This window comes from Hydractinia symbiolongicarpus, chromosome 13, assembly GCF_029227915.1.
Source record: "Hydractinia symbiolongicarpus strain clone_291-10 chromosome 13, HSymV2.1, whole genome shotgun sequence".
NCBI lineage: Eukaryota > Metazoa > Cnidaria > Hydrozoa > Anthoathecata > Hydractiniidae > Hydractinia > Hydractinia symbiolongicarpus.
In genome coordinates, this window is record NC_079887.1 from 19625613 (window position 1) to 19652823 (window position 27211).

The 27211-nt window shown below is 35.1% G+C and overlaps 1 protein-coding gene across 1 annotated transcript; it reads right to left on the minus strand.

The window, feature by feature from the left end:
- Nucleotides 1-8585: 8585 nt before the first annotated feature.
- LOC130623731 (uncharacterized protein ZK643.6-like) lies at nucleotides 8586-21790 on the minus strand. Its single transcript, XM_057439244.1, has 7 exons — nucleotides 20282-21790; nucleotides 12584-12757; nucleotides 12099-12224; nucleotides 10228-10614; nucleotides 9974-10102; nucleotides 9104-9235; nucleotides 8586-8911 (listed from the first exon to the last, which is right to left on the minus strand). Exons 1-6 carry the CDS (start codon nucleotides 20379-20381, stop codon nucleotides 9111-9113), a joined length of 1041 nt encoding a protein of 346 aa, XP_057295227.1. The 5' UTR covers nucleotides 20382-21790; the 3' UTR covers nucleotides 8586-8911; nucleotides 9104-9110.
- Between the last annotated feature and the right edge of the window lie 5421 nt (nucleotides 21791-27211).

Consider the following 27211-nt stretch of genomic DNA (forward strand, 5'->3'; position numbering starts at 1 on the left):
TGATAGGGACAAGTAGGTTGCCATTCTTAAGCAGGACAAACTCAACCTTCTAGCGCAGTCTGCAACTCTCCGTTGATAGTAAACTTTAAATTTTGTATATACTTTTTCAATATTATGTTCTGTATAACTTGTGGGAAACCCTGAAAATTCTATGTGCATATTCAAATTTATACAGAAAAATCCTGTTTATTCAAAGATATTTGTAATTATCTTTGAATAAACAGGATTTTTCGATAAAAATCCAGGTTAAGTATTTAGCACCATAAATTGAAAATATATCGAATCCTTCCGACAGAAATAGTTTATGGTCGATTAAAGAAAATTGGAAATAAAAATTGCGTGTTTGCATACTTGAATCTTATTATCTTATGGCCTTGTATCTTTTAAAAGTATTCAGCAAATCTCATGAAAGCCCAACTTTTTGATATTATTCCCTAAAGTATCAAAAATCCATCCGACAGAAAAATCAATTTCGAAATATGCTCTTACACATATTTGAACAGAGAGGTTTAAATAGCAGAGTTAGACAAGTTTGCTCTTGTACGTACAGTTTGTACCGGTAGAAGTTTGATCACTGCTTCGCTAATAATTTCGATTCATGTTTGTTGTTTACTTAACCGGGTATTGTTTAATTGGTTTAATAATTGCATACCTGCGTTGTAATTACTGAATGTTTCAACCACATGTGTAATTTATCGTGGCAGATTAGAACAACTCCATCTTACTTCATCCGCCGCGGTTGCAATGAAGCGCCCGCCTCTTTCGAACTAGCGGCCGCTTATTCAGGTCTAGCGCCTGCAAGTTTGGATCAAAGTTAGCGGGCGGTTGTATTAACTGGTGGCCGCTATTCTATAAGAGGCGGCCGTGTGTCTGAAATTCTTTTTTGGCCATCTTATGGTGTGTTTAATATTTTTCCTGGTCTGTGAATGGACAGGGGCAGTGAAAACATCTACATTAAACATCTGCAAGTCTTTTTCACTGAGCGTGACGATAGCTTTCAATACGCTACTTCTAATTGCAATTAAAGGATTGAGGCATTCTGGTCAAGTCACATCTGGAAGCGCATGCAGAAATTTTTATCTTCGTTTACTTACCAATCCTGCAATGCGAGTTCAATGAGTTTGCACACATCTGCAACACACGCCATGTTCGACAATCATCATCAGTTTCTGGAGGAAAACCAGATTTACTTTATGTAATTCCTACTCAAATTGGGTACCATGACCAAGGCTTCAATATTACTAACAGCGATATAGTCGTTGCAGAGAATATCATGGGAATTCAGCACTGTTCTATTGCTAAGAATGTCGAAATTCACGAATTGATTGAGTGTTATTTACAAATAAAGAATTATAGAAGAGTTGATGTCGAGACAGCACTCAAACTTTACGTAAAACTACTTATTCTATTTTAGAACGATGGATTCGATGTATAATATACTTCATTTTGTACAAGAAATAGACAAGTATAGTTGCATACAGTATTTTTACAGTATATATCTTCTAAAAAATCAATAAAAAGCGTTAACAAAATGTAAAACTTTGACCAAATCAGTAACAAAGAAAATAGTTTCATAAAGTAAATACATTAAACACAACCAAAGCCTGCACCAAAAACAGTAGCTATTTTCAATTTCTCAGTCATGTTCTGAATAGGTAATGAAACATTTAAACCGTATGTAGAAACTTTGGGAAAATTTCTCTCTTCTTTTTTTTTCGAGTCCAGTTGACGGAAAGGTTTCCGTTCCAGTGAACAACAACAATATATCGCTTAACGATACGCCCTCCACTTCTCTTTCGGATACATTTGCAAAAAACAATTCCAAATCACAGACGAGGTTTTGTATTTGACTATGTTCATTCGAACCAGGCTCACTTGTATTACGTAATGTTAGCAAGATTAAAAACATTTTATATCAAAGTTAATGTGATAACTACTTTTGATAGTTATTGTTTTTTGCATGCATTTAGTCGACATGTGTGTGTTCATTTTAAATTCTGCTTCAACTCTTCAGCTCTTTCTCGATAATTTTTTTTACCTTCACTTGTTTGGTTACCAGGCATATTTTGAAATGTCTGTCTAAACGACAACAGATCACCATATAATAAACCCATTTCCAAAAGTTTATCTTCGGTGCACAGATGAGCAATCGAATTATTCTTTTTGTTTGCAATAAAAGTTAATAAAAGATAATCCATAGAACGTGCACATAAAATGAGTCAATCTATAAAAAAAACACCATCTGATAAAAATTTATGCCATAAAAACTGAATGTATAGCAGCATAAATACACAAATAAATTTAAAATATCAGTGCCTTTGTATACGAATTGACATCGTCGCTGGTTGCCATCTTGAAGGTCGAGATGTATATAAACATGTGTTTTTGCCGTTATCCGATTACCTATTAAAACAGGCGGCCGCTCTTTTCAAGCAAGCGTAAGTTAACATCTCCAACGTTTCTGTGTGAACACCGTTGTCTAAAACTTTACGTTCATTATAACACGCTGAAAGGCTTAGCTTGGATTGCTCGTAAGTTAACATCTCTTGCTCATGCACTTTGTAGTCTGTGTTTTTTCCTGTATCTAGGTGTCCTTCCGAAGTCTTCATGCACTGCTTTTTGACATGCCTTTGCACGAGAACTTTGTGCCATCTTTGCCTTCTATAAAACAGCACTTGGCTGCCAGCGCAGTTATCCAAGACCCTAAAAATTCCTTTCCGTTTTTGCTAAATTCTGCCAGTTTTTCACATCTTTGTCGTACTCTTCGAGCAGCTCACGACGTACAGCATCTCTTTTCCAAAGATCGCAAAGTAGGCCGAGCCGGTATCCATATAGCAATACTCAGTCTCGACGATCCACATATTTGTCCAGGAAATAATAGTAGAACTCGATCATCCGCAACTTGGCGAGTTGGGACACTGCAATACCACACTGGTAGGCTCGATTATTATTACCTTGTGTTTACCCTCTCTGATATCGTAGGCATCGCCTATCTCCTCAAGATTTTAGAGGTTTGAGAATTTCATGGCTTGAGCAGCCTGTCTTTCGCCTCTCGTAAAAATTGTACCCGCGCATGTTTCGCCAAGGCCTTGATCATTTTTCTATATAACGAGTTACCCTTAGGCTTTGCCGTATCACCCGTTATCCAAATGATCTACTGCGCTGGTACTTTAGAAACCGATGAAAAGCTTTCAATTTTAGCCCATGGTCTAGGCACCGCTTTAGAACTGGGGTATACAGCAGGATCTTCTCGTTTCCGTACCATCTGTTCAAGTTACTCATGCTTATGTTGCGGATCTGTTCATCTGATATCTCCTTAACAACAAACAGAGGCGACATTTCGCTGAATGTCCCATGCAGATCCGGGGGTACTTCAATATCTACCTGCACAAACTTAAGCAATGACCCGTTTTTCACGCCTTTGGTGAGTAGTTCCTGGTTGTGGGATGCTGTCATTACCGAAGGGTAAATAATACCCCAAGGTGCTAGGGTACAACATATTTGCATCTTGCCATAGGATTGTCTTGCACTTTTTGGCGTCCTTGTACACATGAGATCTGATACCCGTCACATCACGCTTGTGATACCTACAGAATACGATTGTGGGGCTACCAACCATACCCATCTGTAAAAGCTTATAAGCCCGGTTTTTTGTACATTCCGTACAGGTTTTCTGCACCTCCTCACAATCCTAACATGTCTTAATAAATCAAGAGACATTGCGCTTGTGCCTACAAGGTTATCCTGGCGAATTGATCACTATCTAAGGATTCAGCCTAAAAGCCTTATTCAGCACACATCATCGACACCCCGGTAATACCCACTTCAACCCTCAACATGTCCATATCGTCATCATCATATTGAATTCTTGTCTTGCCTACCGCTTTAATGAAAGGTTCTACGTCGGCTAGATTGTACTTGCGCAACCAGTCATCATAGTGACACAACCTCGCTTGTGAATTTGCGCAGAATGCTTCATGCTCAGCAAGAGATAGCGTGTTTTTTCGGCTAAGGCTGCTGTGGAAGTGCTCGTGTGCAACAGGCCCGACGTGGCCCGGCTTGCCATTTTCCATTTACCACTCGTACGGAAGCACCAGCTTTTCCAATGATTTGCACCATCTGTCATAGCTGATCCCTGGCGCTAGAAAGTTTTTTATATCCTGAAATTTGAACTTCGAAGTTGCCAGGAAAATGTACCCATTATCTTTCCTTGCAACCACTATCTTTTCACTCTCATCTTGAGCGATTTGCCGCTTGATCATGTTTATGTCGTACTTGCCACTGTTAAACCAATCACGGATTCCTGATTTACCCAGTTGTTCCATGCATCCTGAGCCTTTAATAGGAGCATGTCAAAGTCCTCGGGCCTGGAGTACATTCATGTCCACGTCATCGACGATGAGGTTCCGCTTCTTTTTAGGCTCTTCAGCTAATCGTGTAACTAGGACTTTAGGATCCTCGTGCTTTATAAACGTTGGTTAATTGTTAAAATTGTCATGGATAGCAACCCCCACTGGCACGTATATTGACATGTAGGTTAAGTCAGCTGTTTGCTGCTGATTTTTGGATAGAAGAAGAGCTTCAAAGTCAAAAAGGATGTAGTGAGGATTTGGTGTAAATTCTTTGAAATGTCGCATCGCCCTATTAGATATTTCGCCAGATCGTAACAAGCTTGTATCCTAGATCCTGTATATCTTTCTCCTTTTCTTCATCTTCTCGTAACGATATGCATTGGCTTCGGGCTGACAGGGGCATCTGTGCCACTTACAACCGTAATATTCGTAGACAGTCTTCGTTAATATATCCGTCTACTTTGAGTTCCTCGTTTCCTGCACATATGATGCCTAGGCATACCTTGCACCTTCTGACCTTGCAGATGATTGTAGTTTTGTGCCCCTCCCCTTCGTGCCATGTAAGATGCCGGCTTTCGTAAATAGCTGACCGCAATTTTCGCCCTGTAGCGTCTTTGTCAAAAGCCTCAAACTTCTTGATAGAGAAGCATTTTCCTTCCAGCATTCTAAAAGACTATCATCTAACCTCTCCCTGTATTGGTTCTTGCCGTTATTCCATGGCGCCTTTCCGCTGGTTGTTTTTAATTCATACACTCTGATATTGATTTTGAAACGCTTCGCGATGCTCTCCATATTCACCAGTTTTGTACAGCGTACATTTTCTCGCTTTAGCTTTGAATTCTCGTAGTATTCGCGTGCTAGCTCAAGTGCCCTGTGCGATGTGCTTTTCTCGCTGCTTACTATCCCCATGGTAGTGTACGGCGAGGCATCGCTACATACACAGGGTGGAGCGAAAATGCCGTGTTTTGTGTCTATTTTGCCTGTTCGGCATTTTATACGATTGGTTGTAATTAGAAACTTCGCACGGTGCTTTCAGAAGGCGTAGTAAAAGGTCGAACTATATCTGTATATCAAGTGCGCTCAAAATCAAGTCTGTCTATAATTCGAAGTCTGCCAAATCAAAGTCTGTAAACAAAGGTAAATACAAGAGGCATCCAGCGTCACAGTTTGTACAAGATACAACAGTGAGTTGTTATATTTATTAATTTTGTACGTTTACATTGTACGGATCTGTTTTTTCACTTAGTTTTGTTATTATTTTAGCTTTGAAATCATGTCGAAGTTAAAAGTTGATCGCAAATTTGTAGTTATCTCTTGTATACCGTACCACAGCGTGTCTGTTTATTCATCTCCCTGGTCAAAGCTATAGATACATCCCTTCTTCCGCAACCAGTGTGGAAGAGGTCCACACTTCAACAGTGGCTCTGTTGTGCTTATGATCTTGTTCTGCATATGCTTAAACACTAGTTGTCCTTCGTATGATTCTAAGGTTTCGATGGTTCTTACTGTCGGTAGTTATGCTTTACTTCAAAACTCGACGTCTTTAATATCTAGGCGCTTTATCTCACATTCTTCTATAAAGGCTTAAATTTTGGTCTTCCTACATGACGCCTTTGTGAATGTTGCAGCTGAAGATGTGTATTACCTTTACTCTCATCTCGATGCCTGATGTGATTTTTCTCATGATTGCATCTGTTAAGGTTGGTTTAAGTTCTTGTTGAGCCTCTATGTTTTGATACGATTCCCATCCTCCAGCAGCTGCATGTCGTTTTCGTCGAATATATGCGGAATGTCTTCGATTCTTTTAGACTCCGTGGGTCGGTTTTTTCTCGAGGGAATATGTGTTTGATGTCTTCGATTTCATGGTATTCGTCTTGTATGTCCTCAGCATCGTGGTAGTTCTCCTGCGCTTCATTCTCAGCTTCGTCGTGCAGTGTTGCCTCAGAGCGAATTTGTTCCTTTGCTTTATTGTAACAAAAAGTAACAGTATCTTATGGAGTTATATGTGGGACAATATTAGTGTATGGTTTTCGTCGCGTCGTAATATTTTTCGTCGTGTCGTACTTTTCTTCGTGGCGCGGTTTTCTTTGACTCGTAATAGTTTTCGTCGTGTCGTTTCTTTCTTCGTGGTGTGATTTCCTTCGCAGCGTAATGGTTTTCGTCGTGGCGTATTACTCTTGTTGGTGTAATCTCATGTTTCGTCGTGCGGTATGTCACTTCGTAGTTATGCTTTTTTACACGGAATTACTAATTTCGTAAAGCTTTTACACAATATATTTCACTTTCTTTCTAGTGGCTTTGGTCTTTCTACTGAGTAGAGCTAGCTATTATTGTTGTCATTTTCTTTTAATAAACGATACATTCTTAGCTATAGATTTAGCTAGCTATACATTTTTAGCATGCTACACTGCATAATCTATTATCTATTTTATAGTTTAAATGGATTCTGATAAAAATATCAAAAAGAAAGTAAACTAACTACATAAACATAAATTATTACATAAAACTTTTACACAACACATAATACTTCTTCATAATCACAAATGTAAAACTAACTTGAAAATAGAATATAATTTTTAGCAATTTTTTAATTATAATTTTATAATTTTTTTTTATAATTTACCGCACTTTATTCATGTGACTTGGATGTCTTGTAAGTGCTACACGAATTAAGTAATTTCGTGTTAAAAAATTTTAAAAATTTTTGCTAAGAATTAAAATACGCCACGAAGTGAAATAGGCCACAAAGTGAAATACGCCACGAAGTGAAATATGCCAACGAACACAAATACGACTCGACGAAACGTAAAACCACCCCACAAAAAAAGATGCGACGCGACAACAACCAAACCGCGAAGAAAGATGCGACATGACGAAAAGCATACACGAATATTGTCCCATATATAACTCCATATATATCGCTAATATGGCGCACTACTGATTTTCCGCATGATTTCTAACAAACGAAAAAGTTATTGTGATACTCGGTACTCTTAATAATTTCAGTTTTCGGAATTCTTTCGAAAAAATGTAAACAAACTTTTAAATTCTTATGTTTTTGGCTAGACTTTAATTCGAATTTAATTCTGTAGTTTTCGTAAAATACTAACACTGCTACAACAAGTAAATCCAACGTGACACGAACCATGCCTCACGAAAATATTAAAATTTTATGTTATTCTTTACTTTGCACACCAAATATTTTTTGTCTGGAATAAGAGATCCCGAATGTGTTAACGCAAATGAAATTGTAGTAATTACTGTAGGGGAAAGTCTTATCAGTAAAAGAAAACTCCTGCTAAATTGTCGGTGATTATTTTTAATGATCGTTCTCGTTAAAAATATACCGACAAACGCAAAAAACACTGGATTTGCTAAACGCGCACATGTTTAATTGTTTCGTAATACAATAGAAAATTGAATATAATTTTTTCTCGTTGTGTATCCTCTTTTCGTACATCCATGGTCATGACCAACAACAACGCGTAATATGGAGGATTCATCTTTATTTACGAATCTTTATTTTCTTTATTTTTGTACTCACAAATTATTCAGTAAGTTCGGTAGAATAAAATAATAAAAATATGTTTATCACATGTCGTTTAACATTTTTGCTACTTTGATCTTCAACTTTTTCTTTTTTAATTATTTCGTACGTATTGACCCCGTGACCATCACAATAGGGAGAAAATATATCCCATTGTTTTTTAATTTCGTCACCCGCTTGACAAACAAAACTGGTATTTTTAACAGAGTGTTTTATATTATGGGTCTAGTGTGTTTCGTTCTGAAATGTTTTAGGTGAAAATACCGTTTTTATCTGAGAAACATCAATCTTTATAACTCTACGTATATTTTCAATACCTAAACATTCTTAGTATTTGTTTCAGGACTTTATTTGTCATGATGGCTGTAACATGTAAATTGATTTCTTATGGAGCAGACCAAGCCAGTCGGGCTGGTCTTCAAAATCAACACTGTCATAATAGCCGTATTCTGTCTGCATGAAAAACGTCGTGTTGCGGAAACACGAAATGTGATATATAAAGGACGGACGAACCCGTGGATTTATTTACGGGCTACCGACTAGTACTAATATACTCCGTAGCTATGCGCATAGCGGTTTATGATTTATGCGAGCAATTTAGTTCACGGTCAAAGGATATTTCGTACTTTAAATGAAGATCTGTTTTCCTTTCATCCTCTATCATTCTTGGTCTGAATTAAAAAATAGCAATTTTTCACGATTTTATTCTGAAAAGTCAAAAATACAGTGGAAATATAAAATATATCTTTTTGATTACGTTTTTTCCTAGTTTGTTTTTGTTTTGTTGATGTTCATTTCCGTCCCAACCAGAATCTGCCTTTCTTTATTCACAATACTCCTCTATTGTCTTCACAATATACATTATAATCTTCCGTACTCGTGCTTTTCTTCAACTAAGGTCTTTAGTTCGTCGTTAATAACGTTCTAGTAATCCCTTTTCCTGATTGTATCACTATGAACTCTTCTGATAAGTTTTATTTATAGCATATGGGACTGAGGAGTAACGTAATAGCTATAAAAAGAATAAGTGAAAATCTATTAACAGCCTACTCAATCCAGCTCTGAATTATTTTCCACATTCCTAATATCCCTCTTTTTGTATAAATAGTGCTTCCACCAGGATTTGGTCAAGCTGGTACTCTCGTGCGTAAAAGCTTTTTTTTTTCTTCGGGGTCACGTAAGAAATGCAAAAGGATAAACTTACTTGAGTTCTATTTACAGAAACGACACGTCTTTTTACAATACACACTCATAATTTCCGGATTCTTTTTACATTCGCCTTGTTTTTTCCATTGCAAGCAGAAATCCCAGTAAACAATATCGTCCATGCATACATCTAAGAGTTGACGAAACCGAATTAAGTCCCACATGGCTTTACGCCCTTCTGCCCGGTACATCATATCAACAACAAAAATTAATTTTAACCCTATTCGGTTGGGGCTACGGGGGGGGGGGGGGCGGATTATCCTCCCCATGACGGTTTTTTAATAACTCCTTAATGCTATGTTACATGACTACAACTCCTTTCTGAGTTTGGCTATTACTTAAAACTACCCTTAAAAATCATATGAAACCCTTATGATGGGGAACATATAATAACTCTCGTTAGGATTATCCTTAGAACTTGAAACCTACAACACAACTTTGTTTCATCAGGAAGAATCATTTTGCATGCTTTGGACACGTGATTTAACCGATCTCCCGATTTTTTCAAATGTTACCAGAAAATCGGAAAAAAATCGGATTTTTGGGCACTTTTTGGCATTTTGTCACGCGATCTATGTGAAATCCGAAAACTTCAAACATAATGCAAAAAGCCGCTCTAAAACCAAATTAATTGAATTTTAAGCGATAGTGGCAATTTGAACAAATTTCAAGCTTTTGATAACGTCACAGAAAATGTGCTGACGCAAGCAAAAATATATTGCTGTCATTTTGTCCCTTTTGTGACGTACTATAAGTGTGCAATTTAGACGACAAGTTATTAAGGTCATAATATGTTCGAAAAATCCCGGACTGACTAGAGTTGAAATACCTTACGTAAGAACAATTGTTAAGTAATTGCCACACTTACTTTGGCTGTTGCACATTCCACACGTCTTCGGGCATAGCACTCTGATCTGAACACTTTTAATAGCCGTGTTTTTTATGCAATCATACTTGAAGCGTTTACAGAAATGTTGTGAGAAGGAATCTCTGCACACTATAAGATTTGAAAGTTAGTATATATTGAATAATTTTTATCAAGTTTAACACCGGTTACAAAATTAATGCCGGTTGTAAAATTTGCACTAGTTAAAAAAATTAGCACCGGTAATAATCACGTACCAGGACAAATGCCATTCTCTCGTTTTGATTTATCCCAGCAACATGTACCTTCTTTCGCGCATGGTTGTGCGACCGATAAAAGTGGTGGTGTATCTTTTGCACATTTACGGCAAGTTTTGCGACACTTTTGCGATAATCTTACAGACCATTTCTTAACTTCACATAACCGGAAGCTTTCGAGTCTTTTACACATCTTAGGTTCCCAAACGTCGATGCATTCCTCCGTTGAATTTTTTGGTTGGCGTGTAGGTTTCTTCTTTTGTCCAGGAGTTTGACACATTTCACAAGTTCTTGGACACCTATGTAACATTTGATCTTTGTAGAGGTCGCAGAAGTCTATACTTTTGTAGAACGAACACGAATAGTTAGGCGTATCAAAACATTTTTCTAAAATAATATAAAAAGTGCAATAAAACGTTAGCAGTCATGGATAACCATTTCTTCTCCTTTTAAGTAGTACCCTTAAAAATTTAAAATCCTTTTGTTGTTCTTAAAGTCCGCTCATACTATATATATACTATACTGGTATAACTGACTAACTAACTAACCCTGTCGCAAATGGTAAATTGCAACGTCACAGATTTAAACTTCGTACCCAAGCTCCCTAATTACTGGGAAGTCATCTAAATGACGTTTCAGGCCAAAATTGGTATTTGTTTTCGACAAAATTTGGCACAGTTAACAAAAAAAGTATGCTAAACATAATAGTGACATCATAATTTTGATTTTTGTCACCTAAATGTCATTTTAGGCCAAAATTGGTCCAAAAATTAAAACTACTTTATTTTCAACAAAATTTGGCACAGTTAACAAATAAAGTATGCTGAACATGATGGTGACATCAAAATTTTGGGTTTTTACCACCTTAAATGTCATTTTAGGCCAAAATTTGTCCAAAAATTAAAACTACTTTATTTTAGACAAAATTTGGCACAGTTAACAAATAAAGTATGCAGAACATGATGGTGAGATCAAAATTTTGATTTCTTGTTACCTTAAATGTCATTTTAGGCCAAAATTGGTTCAAAAATTAAAACCACTTTATTTTCGGCCAAACTTGGCACAGTTAACAAATAAAGTATGCTGAAGATGATGATGTTACAAAAGTTTGATTTTTTGTCACCTAAATGTCATTTCAGACTAAAATTTCTATATTTTCTATTTTATTTTCGACAAAAATTGGCACAGTTAATAAAAGAATATGCTGAAAATGATTTTCACATCAAAATTTTGATTTTTTGTCAACTAAATGCCGTTTAAGACCATAAACGTTTCAATCGCAAGACTTTCAACCATGAATGATAGGCTGTATTTTTTGTTAGCAATTTCTTTTAAAATGTGAGTTTATTATGACACGTTTTGTTTTGTTTGCGTTTGTTGTAAGATATAATGTCACTTGTGTGCTTGATCTTCAGAGCTTCATGCACCAAAACTCTTATAATGTTTAGCACGATAACACAACGAATTAGCAGATATTTTGGTAGCAAGCGGAAATTCATAGAGCCCCCAGAGCTTCTTGTTCTAATTTGACATCATACATTTAATCTTAATCTCCTTTCTTGTTCACCTTGGCAACTTTTGTTAAAAACACAGCATTTTGTACTATCGTTGACAAAATATCGGATGACATTTAAAAACTTTATAATACTTTAAAAGTTACAAAACTTTTGTGATTTTTAGCCATTCTCGCAAAATATCATAAAAATATCCTCGAAATTAAACTTTTTTTAATTATCTTTTTTTAGAAAATTATATTTAGAAGAAAGCATATAAAGATCATGATGTAACCGCTCATAAAAAAAATATACGCACAGCTCTCAAACAACAAATATTGTAATGAATCGGTTTAAAAGAAATATGCGATAATTTACCAGGGCATCCGAGAAAGTTTCTTCCTCTCGCTACTGTTTCGCCATCTTTGCAGCACCCGTGCAGGGAAGTTTTGCAGGGCGGCCCGTCAGGTGCTGAGGCCTTCGTTGTCACTCCCTCAGTGGCACCTTAAAAAAATTACTTTGATACATATAAAAATACAAGGAAAAGAAGAGTACATGGATGTAAATTTTTTTTCAGAAAAAGAACAGCAATGCTGCCTAATAATTACCCGTGCTGCTTTAGAATCGTTTTCGTGACGTCCCATGCGACATATAAATTACGCGGTTTAATGTTAGCTATTCAAATTTTCAATATAGTATGTTCAAAGCGAAATTATGTCAAAATTAATTCTTTCTAGTATCACTTTAAAAGTAGAAAAACTCTTAAAACCTTAAGGGTATATATTGTGTCAACATTATTCTTGGGCTTTACATCCCGCCTACTTATTTACGACATAAAGATTGGTACCCTGATAACGCCTTACCGTTACAAAATCCGCATGTTACTGGGCAGTAATATCTCATCTTCTCTGAATACGCCTTGCATTTCTCTGTTCGCTTTAATGCGGCACAATTAGCAAATTTACTCAGGTCTTTAGCATGTTCACAATCCACCCATGTATCAGTTTTGCGGTGAACTTCCCCTAACACTGATACGCCTGAAAACAAGACAATGTAAATATAAATAAAAAGGTTTCTTTTACTCCAAGACATATTGTATTCATAAAGATATGTTTAATAAGTCATTTGTATAAATCCTTATATACACGATCTCCTTACCCCCGTCTTGAACTATTTTCCTTAGTGAGTAAATTTTAGTAAATTTCTTCCAATCAGGAAGTACCCTTCAACTTTAATTACAGTAAAAAAAAAGTAAATCAACATTTCAATATAGTACCTAAGTAAACCTAAATGTAGAGAAATCCTCAATATATAACCGACATGTAATCCAGGACGATATTGTTCTAAGCCCCCTAGAACTTTTGCCTAATGTAGTCTCTGAAAGCTAATTGTGGTTTCAGTATGAAATTTCTGGGCGGAGATCACCAGCTGTAATTTGATTACAATTAACCACGAAATAAACTCGCGGATAATTTTTGTGACACAAAAACAAAAATATATGATCTCCTTCATAGTGGTTAAGTGTGTAAACTATAAGCAGGTCAAAAATGTTTAAAAATAGCTTTAAAAGTTCCACAAATGTACGATTTAGAGGCCCATTTAAACAAGAGTATCATTTCAAACAATCTTTTCCGACTTTTTTTGAAGTGACAATTTCGGTTTCGCTAAGAGCTAATAACTCTGTCTGAAGAAAACTTGGCCCAAAAGGTTTGTCCAGCCACAATATCAAGGACAGGAACAGGTTTTAAGAGATATTGCCTTCATTGTTTGCACTACCTTTGAGTGAAAAGCATTTCATACGCTAAGATGGAGAGTTCCTGCATTCTAGATTAATTAGCTAGGATATCGATGTCCGCGGTCACAAATTACTGTAATTGCTTATTAATGACCTCATCATAAAATATAGATTTTATCTAGCAAATATTTCTGAAATTATCCCACACATTCTACCACCACGAAAATACAAATTCACAGGGCAAAACATATCGGACAAAAGTGATGAGATTTTTCAAGAGTGATGAAAGTTTTGGCCGAAAAAAGCTATAGTCTAGTTTGTTTTAACTGTTTACATCTTCTACACGAAATTGTTTTTTTAACAAATGAACATAAAAAGTCAAGAAATATTCTCTAGCTGACGAATCATTTTGTTCGATAAAGATATCTTTGTAGTATTTTTATATATGTTAATTTGGTGCAAACCTAATTAACTACAACAGGTATGGCGAGTTGTTCAGCCTTAAACGTCAGATGTTTATTTTGTTGTCGTCACTGCTGCTGCCAACCTTATCCTCAGATATATCTTGTGGAAAGATCAGTGTGAGGAGACAAGACAACCAGGGAAGGAGATGTAATAGTCGTTTTTCTGACGTTGTCACTTTTTGAATCATTCTTATCCGCGCTCGAAATTACGTGGGAATGGATATTTTGCTTACAAAAATATCACGCACGAACCCAGGGTTTCAGATATTGCTACAATCGAATCTGTCTTTTTGGACACTGCGGATTGCCTTTTTTGAAAACTTGAACTGTGAACAGTGTGATGAAGGCGAATTTAATCCTGAAGTTCACAAGCAAATCCATTAACTACTTGGGAAAACAAATCTTTAGCACCCTAAAAGATCAACCGAAATTTTGCAGTCGAAGCAAAGGCGGTAAAAATATATCGCATCTGCTATTTGGTGTGTTTGTAGCACGACTTTTCTTTCACGGACAGACAGACAGAGAACGAGTGTGTTAAAACCTCGTTCCGCCTTTTTAGGTATTTTTGTATATTTGGACACACGTCCTGAGGATGAAATTGGCTATTTAGAGGATCATCTTTCCCGAATTAGTTTTCTTTGAAGTGCCACTGCTATTTCTCAACTTTGTCAAACAACATAAATGTTTTTTTGAAATCCTCACATGAAATTTGATAAAATGTGAAATCTTTAGATTCATACCGCAAACCATGGATGTACATCCATGTGCAAATAAACAACCTTTTACAACAGATTTTTTAATTTTGTAGCTACTAATTGACCTCTTCATGAAATAGAAGCTTATTTGTACAAATGAAAAATTAATAAGACTTTGACTGTAACATTAATACCACCAAAACAACATTTTCACATGTCGGATTATTTTTACACACACACACAAATTCAATGTGGCTCAATGTGATCTTAAAATCAAAACATCAAAATGTCAAAATTCTAAAAGTAAAATTTTACGTTATCAAAATGACGAGAGTTATTAGGTGGACGTGGTGCAGATATAATGTGGAAAGAACAGCTCTAGACGACAAAAAAATTTAAAATAAACCCACTCCCTTCCCTCATTGCGCCCCTATAATTTGGTTCCATGCGTCAGTACTAAAAATCCATTGAATAGCTGTATGACGTCACGGTTCTAAAGAAAAGTTAAATCAAACAGTTTGCTGGAAAGATATCTCTCTAGAAGTTGTCCGAAAACGTGTTACACGACAGTGAGTAGTCTCGTAGATGCACGTCTAGGTGCCGTCTTGTCTTACACGTCAAGGTGCCGTGTTAAGTTTCGCTTTTGTATATATTAAACCACAAGCAAGCGTTTACGGGGGATGAATATTTGTCATTCCGGACACAGCAGCCACGAATACCGGATAAATTCGATCAATAGGCATTAAGAAGATGTTACACAGTGTTAATTGGATTTAGTAAAAGAAGGAATAACAACATGTTATCTGTGATATATTTATAATTAATAATAAAATATTATCCCACTATTTTCTTTCACATACACCATACTATGACACCATACTATGACTTGTAGTGCTCAAGAGAGATTAGCCGATAATTACATAATATTGTTATTATTAAATTGTAAATGTCATGTTAAAGTGTTATCTCTAGTTCTCTCAAAAGTGTTTAACCACCGCAATGCATTCCTAGTCTGTCTAACATCAATAATAACAACACCAACAACAGCAATTACGTCCATAGAACCATATTTAGTTACAAAAAATATGTATCCTTTTTTTTATTTCTCGTACTAGACATATCATTTCCATATTTTACAAAACCCGCTTAGGAAAAGGAATGTCGAGATTACGTGGAGGAACGTGAAGAGTAAATATAAATAGTTAAAGTGGTGTCTAAAAAATGTCCTCTGTGTGTTTTTATATACATGTTTGAATTTCATAAACCAACTTATTTTCATCAAAACCACCTATAATTTAAATTAATCACCACTACAGATGATGATTGCTCAAAACACACCTCAGACAGGTATTCAAAGAATTTATGTCGAAATTTTACCTTTTAAAACGATTTAATAACTTTTTATATTGACATTTTGTGTCCAACATAATCTAAACAGCACGCTACATATTTATTTATTTATTTATTTATTTATTTATTTATTTATTTATTTATTTATTTATTTATTTATTTATTTATTTATTTATTTATTTATTTATTTATTTATTTATTTATTTATTTATTTATTTATTTATTTATTTATTTATTTATTTATTTATTTATTTATTTATTTATTTATTTATTTATTTATTTATTTATTTATTTATTTATTTATTTATTTATTTATTTATTTATTTATTTATTTATTTATTTATCTATTTATTTATTTATTTATTTATTTATTTATTTATTTATTTATTTATTTATTTATTTATTAATGCTACCATTATGGATCAACTAGCTAGCTACTTGTCATACCGTGTCAATGTTTTTATTTGCTTAGTTTACTTCTGTTATAATGACATATTTGCTTAGTAATGCCATATCTTAGAGGAAGAACAAATGTTGACGGATTTACCTGCTTCGCTTCTTAGACAACTATATCCTCGCATTTTTCTCCTACTAAGATTTATTACACTTTGGATTTAAGAACACTAAATTCATCCCTGTTAAATGCCCATGAATTCTCTCAAAGAACGGTTGGTCAATATTTACACCGTTGTTTCATGATAATGTGGACATGTCCCATTGTACTTTTTTATGCAGAAAATACATGCACGATACACGCTTGTCAACTTTTGACGGAATATTCTGGAGAATTAAGTCAACATGAATGATAAAAACCAAAGTAAAATGGTGAAATACTTTTACTAAAATTAATTTATCAACTTATCTTATCATAAAAAATGCTTATCTGATTAAGGATATCTCCACAAGACGCCTGGGTTACTAATAATATACAAGAACTCTTCCTTTATGCTGGTCCTTTATGACAATATCTTTGAGGCTTGGGTGGTTGTTAAAATTTTGTCTGTTAAAGTTAATCACAAATATATAAAAATAGCGCTAGCGCATAGGCGTAAACTGAAGGCCGTCAAAAATAAGATCGCGTTCTTGTAATGTGAAATGTTATTATCATTTCGTCACGTTTACTCTACTTGGATAAGATTTTGTGGTCTCTCTAACCCGCCTATTATCTTCAAGAAAGAAACTAAAAAAACTAATAACATCAATGACGAAAAAAAACCGCGAACGTAAATTAAGACGCGGCGTTTCCTTAAAATTTCTAGAATAAAATTATTGATTTAATAAAAATACCACAGTATAAAACATTTTTTTCTATAAATTTTTATATTGTGATGAGGGCGAAAAATGTGACACGAAATAAATACTTTCATTCGATGACTGTTGTCTGAAGTTGGTAAATGACGTCATAGTCAAGAAAGTGAATATGTCTTCTCAACATTAATATTACGTGTATACTTGGAGACGTATGCTAATGTGAATTTTATGCAGTGAAGGCACGTCATTAAATATTTCAGGAAAGTGCTCTATAGAAACTAAGATGGCGCATGTCATAAACGATAGGCTGGATTTCTCACTATGTTGTGGCGCTTTTAGTGATTTCAAAGTTATCATTTATTTATGTTGAATTATGGCGTATGTGAACAAGTCAACAACAAAAAGCAAACACATTCACTTTAGTTATCACAACCGTGTATTTATTTTGCATAATTTAAATGTCACCCTTTATTGATGACGATACACGCTTTTTTATTAGCAACTTCTGATAAGCAACATGAGGCTCAAATCCCTTAAGGACCGAACCAACATCCAGCCTAAAGCAACTACTAACCAAAATCCAGCCTAAAGCAACTACTAACCAACATCCAGCCTAAAGCAACTACTAAACAACATCCAGCCTAAAGCAACTACTAACCAACATCCAGCCTAAAGCAACTACTAACCAACATCCAGCCTAAAGCAAATACTAAACAACATCCAGCCTAAAGCAACTACTAACCAACATCCAGCCTAAAGCAACTACTAACCAACACCCAGTCTAAAGCGAGTAAATAAAAGTACCAGTGATTATGAAACAGCAATAGCTAGTTTCTAAGACCTTCCTTGTCCTAAAAGTCATCTAAGTTTTGTACGATGACAAACGTGATTAAAACAGAAGTTTAATTTTGATTAGCGTATCAGCCCAACTAAGCAAGCCATTATTCATTTAGCCTTTTTAAGTATATAGTCAGCAAGCAAGATGCGAGCGACAGTTGAGACGCAAAATACAGAAATATAAGTAACGTTAAAGTCTTAGCCAAACATTTCGTGTAGTTTATAAAAAAGTTTTAAATATTCTGTTACAACAGGTGCGAAGTCGTCAAACGTGAAATTGACGGGCGAAAGCGAAACAGAACGGCGCGAAACATTTAATTGTAAAATGATGGGTGGTGCAATATCTTGTCGTAAAATTAGTCTCTCATGCAACAGTCGTATGTTAAATAACAAGTGACTTTTGAGGATTGAACGTAGATTGGTTAGCGAAAAGTGGTCTTCTTCCAGCCAACGGGACAATGCGCCGCATTTACTGGAAAAGCAAAACGTTTATAGACAAAAATTTTAATTTTTTGCAAATTTTAAGCTCGTAAAGAAGCGATATAGCAGTCTTTAATCAATTGCTGTTAATAATCTATACTAGTGGGTGGCCCGTGGATAAATTCACGGGGTCGCACGTCCTTTATATATATCCCATATTTCGTGTTTCTGTAACAAAGAGTTTTTCTCGCGCATAAACAGACAGACGGAATACAGCTATTATTAAAAAGACTAGTCGTTAACCCGTGGAAAAATCCACGGGGTCGCCCGTCCTTTATATATCACATTTCGTGTTTCCGTTATGGGACGCGGTAACCCTTTCAAACAGACAGACGGAATACGTCTATTATTAAAAAGACTAGTCGTTGCCCGTGGAAACATCCACGGGTTCGCCCGTCCATTGTATTTACCCGTCGCAACAAAGTGGATAAAAATATGTCGCATTTGATATTCGTGTTTCCGTAACATGATTTTCTAACTCAGCGGGGGGTCCGCGCAGAGACAGACAGACGACGGCTATTATTATAGAGATCTACGGGTTTGCCCGTCCTTTATATTTACCCGTCGCAAAAAGTGAATAAAAATATATCGCATTTGACATTCGTGTTTCCGTAACATCATTTTCTAACTCAGCGGGGGGTACGCGCAGAGACAGACAGACGGAATACGGCTATTATAATAGAGACTAATCGTTAGCCCGTGGAAAAATCCATGGGTTCGCCCGTCCTTTATATTTACCCGTTGCAACAAAGTGGATAAAAATATATCGCATTTGATATTCGTGTTTCCGTAACATCATTTTCTAACTCAGCGGGGGGTCCGCGCAGAGACAGACAGACGACGGCTATTATTATAGAGACTAGTCGGTTCTCACGGGTGAATTCCCATAGGACGGGTGAATTCCCGTAGATTTCCACGGCTTATCACTAGTTATTTCGTATAAGAAAACCTGGGACCTTATTGAGATACGCCGACCAATAATTTTATTCTGAGTACGCATAACCTCAATCTAAATTGGGCGATCTAAGGACGAGGTTGGCATAGTATAACTTCTACTGTAAAATAGATAAAGATAAAGGATATTTCCGTTCTGTTACAGTTTCGAATTAACGAGAAACCTATTTATTTATTTATTTTTGTGTTTTATTTTTCCTCAACAATTTGCGATCGTTTTAAAACATGTTTTTCCAAGTTAATTAGTGTTAATTAATTAGTCAAGCAAATTTCCTTTCCTCTCACACCATGATGAATAACAGAGTTTAAATCACAATTGTTATAAAAACAAAACAAACCCAGGTTCAGCTCCCTAAGTTATGGCGAAATTTTGTTTGTTTGTTTTCCTTCTGGTCTTTTACTTCAAAAAGAACCATATACAAAGGTATCCCCCAAAGATCTAAACTTAGTACAATTCTCTTTTTGGGATACAAGTAGGAGTAGTCAGTTCAACAAGACAACAAATACCCCGAAAATTGGTGTCGTATAGCAAAAATTAAGGTCCACAAAATGTAATTTTATTTTACAAAGTAATTTCAATCAATTTGTAACATTGTGAACCGTGAAAGAAAACTAATTTTTTGTTTAAGTGGAAATTTCGCGGAATTACTTCGTATTGCTTATTTGTTCACATTTGGATTAAAAAAATTTGCCAAACAAAGAGATCTAAGGAATTTTCAGACATGCTAAGGTAACGAAAAACCCTTAAGATTAACGTGTTAGTACATAAAGAAAAATAAATAAATAAAATCTAACCTCTGTTTACAACCCTTATCGCCGTCCCCTGTGAATTCACCATTATTGATAGATGAATCATACCAAGAAATATAATAAACGTTTTCAATAGCGGTGACATTTTGACGCAAATCTCAAATTCAAGTATATGGTCAAAACGACAGAATTTCACCAAGTGAGATTTAAATAATTTTTTTTCAATATTCTCTCGCTTTACGGTTAAAATCTTCTTCTCGTCAGTATCTTATCTCCGATAAAGAGTCAACGACCAACCCTAATCCGTCACTAATATGTAACTCAGTCGTTTTTCGCTTACTTCTCAACTTGATTTGTTTATCTATCTGACAATGTGTTCATATAACAACACAGAATAAACTTCGAAAAAAATAATCTAATAATGCAAGCTAAATCGTTTTCTCCGACAATTTTTGTGTTCACTCAAACCTGTTCGTATCATGACATACTAATAATGAAGAGACAATCCAACATTTGTCCATCCTTATCATCTCTCTGTTTACACATGACACATTCCTAGCAACAACAAATCTTTCATGTTTGTCTTATAATCCAAATTATTTTCATTAGTAGAAATATTTTAGTTATTTTCTATATATATATATACTACCTCATCAAACTCTCCGCATTGAAATCCCAGATGATTAGGATTTAATCAAGTTAATTCTAAACGCACGCTAGCTTTTGCAAATTCTTAAGGTCCATTCTACACGATTTGTTTTAAGGGACGTAAACACAACAGTAGATTAACAATAAAAGCTATCTACAGAATCTACAGAAAAGGAGTTTTAATGAGCAGAGTGAAATTCAAAAATGCGGCAGGAAAGTCTAAAGTTGTGTTACGCATCAGATCGTCATTATGTGAGGAAATATAGAAAATCGTGTTAAAGGTTTTGCTCTCTAATGTCTTTAGAAACTTTAGTTTTATTTTAGTTTGTCAAAAATTCAAAGAAAACGGAAAAAATGTTTTTGCTCCTGCGTTTTCAAGTCAATTTATTATTGGGAGGGGTTGGAATGTCTATATGATTTACAACTTTTACAACTTGCCTCGATTATTTATTAAAAAAGTGTCGCCTGACCTATAAATTTCCCCGCTGTTTGCCACTACATTTTGTGTACTCTCTTACGTAGGCGTTTAAGTCAACTTTATATGTCAATAACTGGCTCCTTCAGAAAAAGATTAACTGTCCCTTAATTCAATCAACAAATAAGAAGTGGCAGAAAAAAAATTGTAGTTAAAAAAATGTGAACCTTTGATTACAGTTTAGATAATTATTTTGGGTAACAAAACATTTCGTAACTTTCGTAACATAATTTGTGAACTCGTTGAACATCGTATAAAGACGTATGTATAAAGAGGTATTCTACAAACCACATGATCATTCTTTTCACATTTGAAAACTGCGATGATGTTTTTTAACCTAATACAATTGAAGAATTTGATGAGTTATCAATGATAATATGAAGAAACAATAATTTTTTAGGAGTCTCTTTTTTATGTTAGGGTGACTAATGCAAAAACTTTTTGTCATAGATTTTTTAACCTTTTAATTGGGTAAAATATTCCTGTAACAATAGTGAGCTGCTGATCCCAAATAGCGTGTAATCTTGGAGGTAAGTTATCGTGAGATATCCTCTTGAAAAGACCTCTAACATATTCTTGTATGTCACGCAGACGCCAGACCTGAAAGAGCTTTTCGAGGAAAATGTAAACATTTAAAAAGAGCGAAAAAAGGGCTGCTGACATAATCTGATATGTCAAGATACTCTTCAGGTCAGGATGAAAATGGATTTTCTAGCAGATGATCACACGGCTTGATCCATCGGTTTCTTTTATACGAGAAGTATATTTAGAAATGCAGATAATCTTTTCCATTATTCTTTTTTTATTCATTTTATCATGTGAATTAAAATTGTTTTTAATCACCATTTTATCTTCTTATTTACCTCACTTGTTTACTGAAACACAGGGGTTTTAGGCTTGCTAAGATAGGGTTAGGTTTTTACCACAAAACATTATTTTTGAGCCAAACAAAGAGAGACACAGAGAACACGCCTGGAGATTTAAAACTGTGCAAATACAGAAGTGTTCAATGAAAACTGTCCTAAAATGGATTGGCACGCTGTTTACAAGGTATCCAGTTTGAGGGAGTAGTAATAACACAAACAACAATAACAAAAACAACAACACAACAACAACAAAAAAAAAGAACACCATTTTTTACCATCCAGGGAGCACATACTCACACCAAGATCTAACTTATTTTTTACCTTAAATAAATATTAAAGTCGTGACGTCAAGGCGTATATGAACTGAAACAAGGGCTGGACAAACAAAGTTTGTTTCACAATGCTAATATTTTTGAAAGAAAATTCTATACTTCCTGTCAAAAATATGTAAATGCATCAGGAGGAGAGCCTTATGTTTTTTTCTGGTAATCGCAGGAGATAAAATAAAACAAAAAGAATTTAATAAAAGTGTCTCTTTAGTAGAGGCGATTTATTCCTTTAATAGAAAATTAGTGTTATCTGCATTTCCTCATACAGCTTCCTTGTAGGTTTACCGATACTAATTCTAATTCTACACCACAGCTGAACATCATAAAAAAGAGCTCTGTCACTGACGATATTTTCCCACGCAAATGCACACGAGCAATCCTGCAACGCGTGTTCGGATTTACGTTTTATGCTTGGTTAAAACATGGTTGTCACCTTTCTTTTGTAAGTAATTTGATGAACCGTGTATGACTCGATTAAAGCATCAAATAAATTCACGTGACAAACAAGATACGATCGTTTAGTTAAATAATTCAAAACTTTACAAAACAACTTCAATACTTATTAGGAAATCCATTATAAACGTGAACAGTGGGTAAATACCATTCGTGCCACAAATGATTTTAATTGATGAAAATTAGCTTGAAAAAGCAAATGATCAATTTTCCCATGGATTGCTCGTTTGGTCTCGCTTACTTTTTAAACCTCATTAGTTAACATGTTTACTGTCAAATTTAAAATAGGACGCATAAAAGAGGCTGTTGCTATAGCAATTAAATTCTCTTGTTGAAAGAATGTGAATCTCGCAGCAGTTTGAATTGATTTCTATATTACGTTCTCACTGCGTGTTGAGAATCAAAGAAATATCTCAAACAAAATAGCAGAACGTCCTAGGTATCCTCGGCTAACAGAAAGTATTCGAAGAAGTTCAAAACAGTACCAGTAACAGTAACGTAACAAATTTTGGCAGAAAGAAATTTTGGTGGAAAGTAAACTTAACGGAATTGCGGGAATTTGATTTGGCGGATGGCAAAAACTAATTATTTTGGAGGGATTTTAATTTGACGGATGGCGAAAGCTTGTTTAAAAACGGTATTTATTATAAATAAAATTATTTTCTTCTTTTTGAATCAGAAACAGTTATTTTACAATATAACAACCCAAAACTGATAAAAAGTCTTCCACAAATACTAAAATCAAAAACATTTTTTTATAAAAATCTTACGGTTGACTCTCCCTAATTCGAATTCCCACAGGAAAGAATTTTTGTTCGAATTATAGAAAGTCTCTGTAATTCGAACTTTCCGCTTCAGAGAGTGAAAATTCGAATTACAGTATTTTTATACTTTTTACGGTCAATGTTTTTAGGAAATCCTTGCAAAGGGGAGATTTTTTTTTTTGGAAAATCTTTATAGGGTTGCAACCTCTAACTATAGTATAACCAGCTATCATTGGACAAGTAATATCATTGCAGCTAGCTGTTTTGTCACCTCTTCATCATCAGAAATTACGTTAAGGTCGGGGCAAATCGAGGCCACTTTTTGAGCAACATTACCTGTCAATATTTGTTGATGAACATGTTGACCCGATTTGCTATGGGTATCAACATATTGACGAAGAAAAAAATTCTCTAAAAATGTTGATCAACATTTATTAACTTTTTTATAAATGTTGATCAACATTTATTAACTTTTTTATAAATGTTGATCAACATTGTTGATGAGTTAGAATTTGCTATAGCCATCAACATTCCTCGCAACTTTTTTCAGTATTTTCGAATTATTTAACTGCAAATTCGAATGTTCTAGCACGAATTTGTATGTTTTTTTTGAGTGTATGCACGACTTGCATGAAAATAAGAGCAAAAAATAGACATATATTCATTTTTTTCATCATTTCTCTATAAGTTCTAGTATCCTCAGCCACAACCTCCTGGACGAGGCCATCATAGAGTCCTTCCTCTTCCTTTCTTTGAATCCATTTCTGGTAGGGCCTCGCTTTCTTTTTTCATCGTCATCTATTATCAATGCCAACAATAAACATGCTGCAGCTTCCTTCTCCGCTAAATGAGAATGAATGGCCACGTTTCAGTAGAATGTAGTTGCTCAAAATGTTGACGAGGATGTTGACGAGGGTTTAGAAAATCGTATCAACATGTTGCTCAAAATGTTGACGAGAATGTTGACCAAGAATGTTAATCGATTTCCCCCGGGCTTTGCAGTAGACTCTCCATAACTCGAACTCTCACGGGGGAATCAGAAATCGTTCGAGTTATGGAGCGGTTCGTTTAATGAAGAGTTTGGAAATTTTTCTAAGTTTATCCTTTATACATAAGCCCCTTGAAAGAAAACGATGTATTTGAGTAATTATCTACCTTATTTTCATTGGTTTATTTCAGTTGACTAAATCTATTCTGTAATGAAAAATCCGTAATTGCAGTTTTTTTACTGGTCAAATTGATATGATGTTTAATATTATCATTCAAATCCTTGAGAGACTCCATCATTTCTTTTCCAAATTCAGAGAAAAGGCTGAAATCTTCGAGAATACTAACAGTTTTCAAGACTTCTTTTGGCGTTGGGTTAGTAATCTTGCTCCCGTCCTGGTCTTCGTTCTCTGCGTCATCTTCATTCATGTCTTCAGTTTGAGCCCCAGAGAATTCCCATTTGACTTCAGCAATGATATCAGCGGTTGATAGTTGACTAGGGAAAGTACTGACTTCAATGTCGAAATCGATGATATCATCTGTTGAGATATCAAGGTCGATGTTGTCAGGAAAGTTTTGTTTTGAGTACACAAGGTCGGTCTTTAGTAGTGGTGCCATCATCACTTAACTCTTTAACGGATCATCTTCATCACTGATCGTTTTCTACAAATCTTTCTTCGAGATTCCAGATTTTCAAAAACAGTTGGCGAAGGTTTGATTCGAAACATCATCCCAGTGTTTCTTTAGCATAAACATCGCTGAAAGGATCGAGAATTGTTACCTTCGTCAAATTGTTTATCCTTGTGCTTTTCCCAAGTCAATAGTGTGCTCCTTGGTATTGCAAACTTGCTAGCAACATCTTTTGGGGTACTCCACTTTTTCAATTCTGTAAGAGCATTGTACTTTATTTTACATGACTTGTTATCTATTGGACGTTTATTCCCTGCTACCACAGACGCCAATTTTGTTCATGAGAATAAGAACTTCAAAACAAGAATATTTGTAAACACACCACTTGACATTCGAACGACTAACAGCAAAAATAGCCTTATATGCTTTCAAAGGACAAAAAACATTGTTCGACTTAAGGAGATTTCCGAGTTATGGAGATTCGAGTAGTAGAGAGTTGATTACGAGAGTTTATTAGGAAATTTTCACAGTGCCTACGAATTCGTTCGAGTTAAGGAGCGGTTCGAGTTAAAGGGTTTCGAGTTAAGGAGAGTCCACTGTTAATTTCAAAATCAAGAAAACAATTCAAATTTCATTTAATCTTAATTTTCATAGTTTACACAAAAAAGAAGCACTATTTGAAAAACTGTGGAATATTTGATTGCTTTACATTGAAGAGACGATCTCTTTCGACAATACGAGTTGCATCACCAAGTAATTTTCCAGTTCGACACGAAACGATGTAAAAATGCTGTAATCTTCTACGATTGAAATTGCATGCATAACCTCTTTAAAAGAGCGTTTCATCGACTTTGCTGTTAGGCCGTCACTATCAGAAAGTCCATCTTCATCTTCCTCGCTATCTTCACTTATGTCTGCGTCGTGCATGGTACCGAATACACAGATATCCAAGTCGATATCGACCAATTACTCTGCTGACAATTCAACGTTTACTTTAAATTTATTATTCAAATGTTTAAAGATCGCCTTATAAATCCTATTTCGTATTTCCTTCGATTTTTACATCCAAATTTGCGAATGGATCATCATCGTCGTTCAAGGCCTTATCAATTGACGCTTTGAAATCCCAGACTTCTTGAAACAGTTTAAAAAGGTTTGGTCAGGGATAGCGTTCCAACCTTTGTGAAGCATTGCCATCGCCGTCAAAATGGAGAATAACGACATTAAAAAACTTTCAAATCCTTTGAAACAACTCGGATTTTGCGATTTTTTGATGGTTGCTTTTCACCTTTTGCATTTCCAGCTGCCATCCCTGTTAACCGAACCTTACTGTGTGTGCCTTCACTACACTTTTCTTTCTGGAAATAAAAGCTCTTTTCCGGCAGGCAGTGATAAAACAAACCGAATTCCTCGGAATTGAAAATAGTTTTGAGTGGATATCTTTCTTGAAAGGATTGATATACCTACAAAGCAAAAAAAAATTAGACGAACTCGACCAAAGCTTTATACTTTTGTCTCCAGCTTGGCCACTTTTAATCAAGAATAAAAAAATGTAGAAAGACCAATGTTTTGAAAAATAACGTTCTAAAGGCAATTTTAGAAAAACATTAGCATTTGACAAAGCCAGGTTTACACTTCGAATTAGGGAGAGAATCATGCTGAAGGGACTGAAAAACTGTTTAACTCATAGAAAGTTTTGAATTAGAGAAATTCGAATTGTAGAAAGTTTTTTATAGGAGTTTCTTAAGGAAAATTGACGGTGACTGCACACTCGTTCGAATTATAGAAATATTCGAAATATAGAGATTCGAATAAGAGGGAGT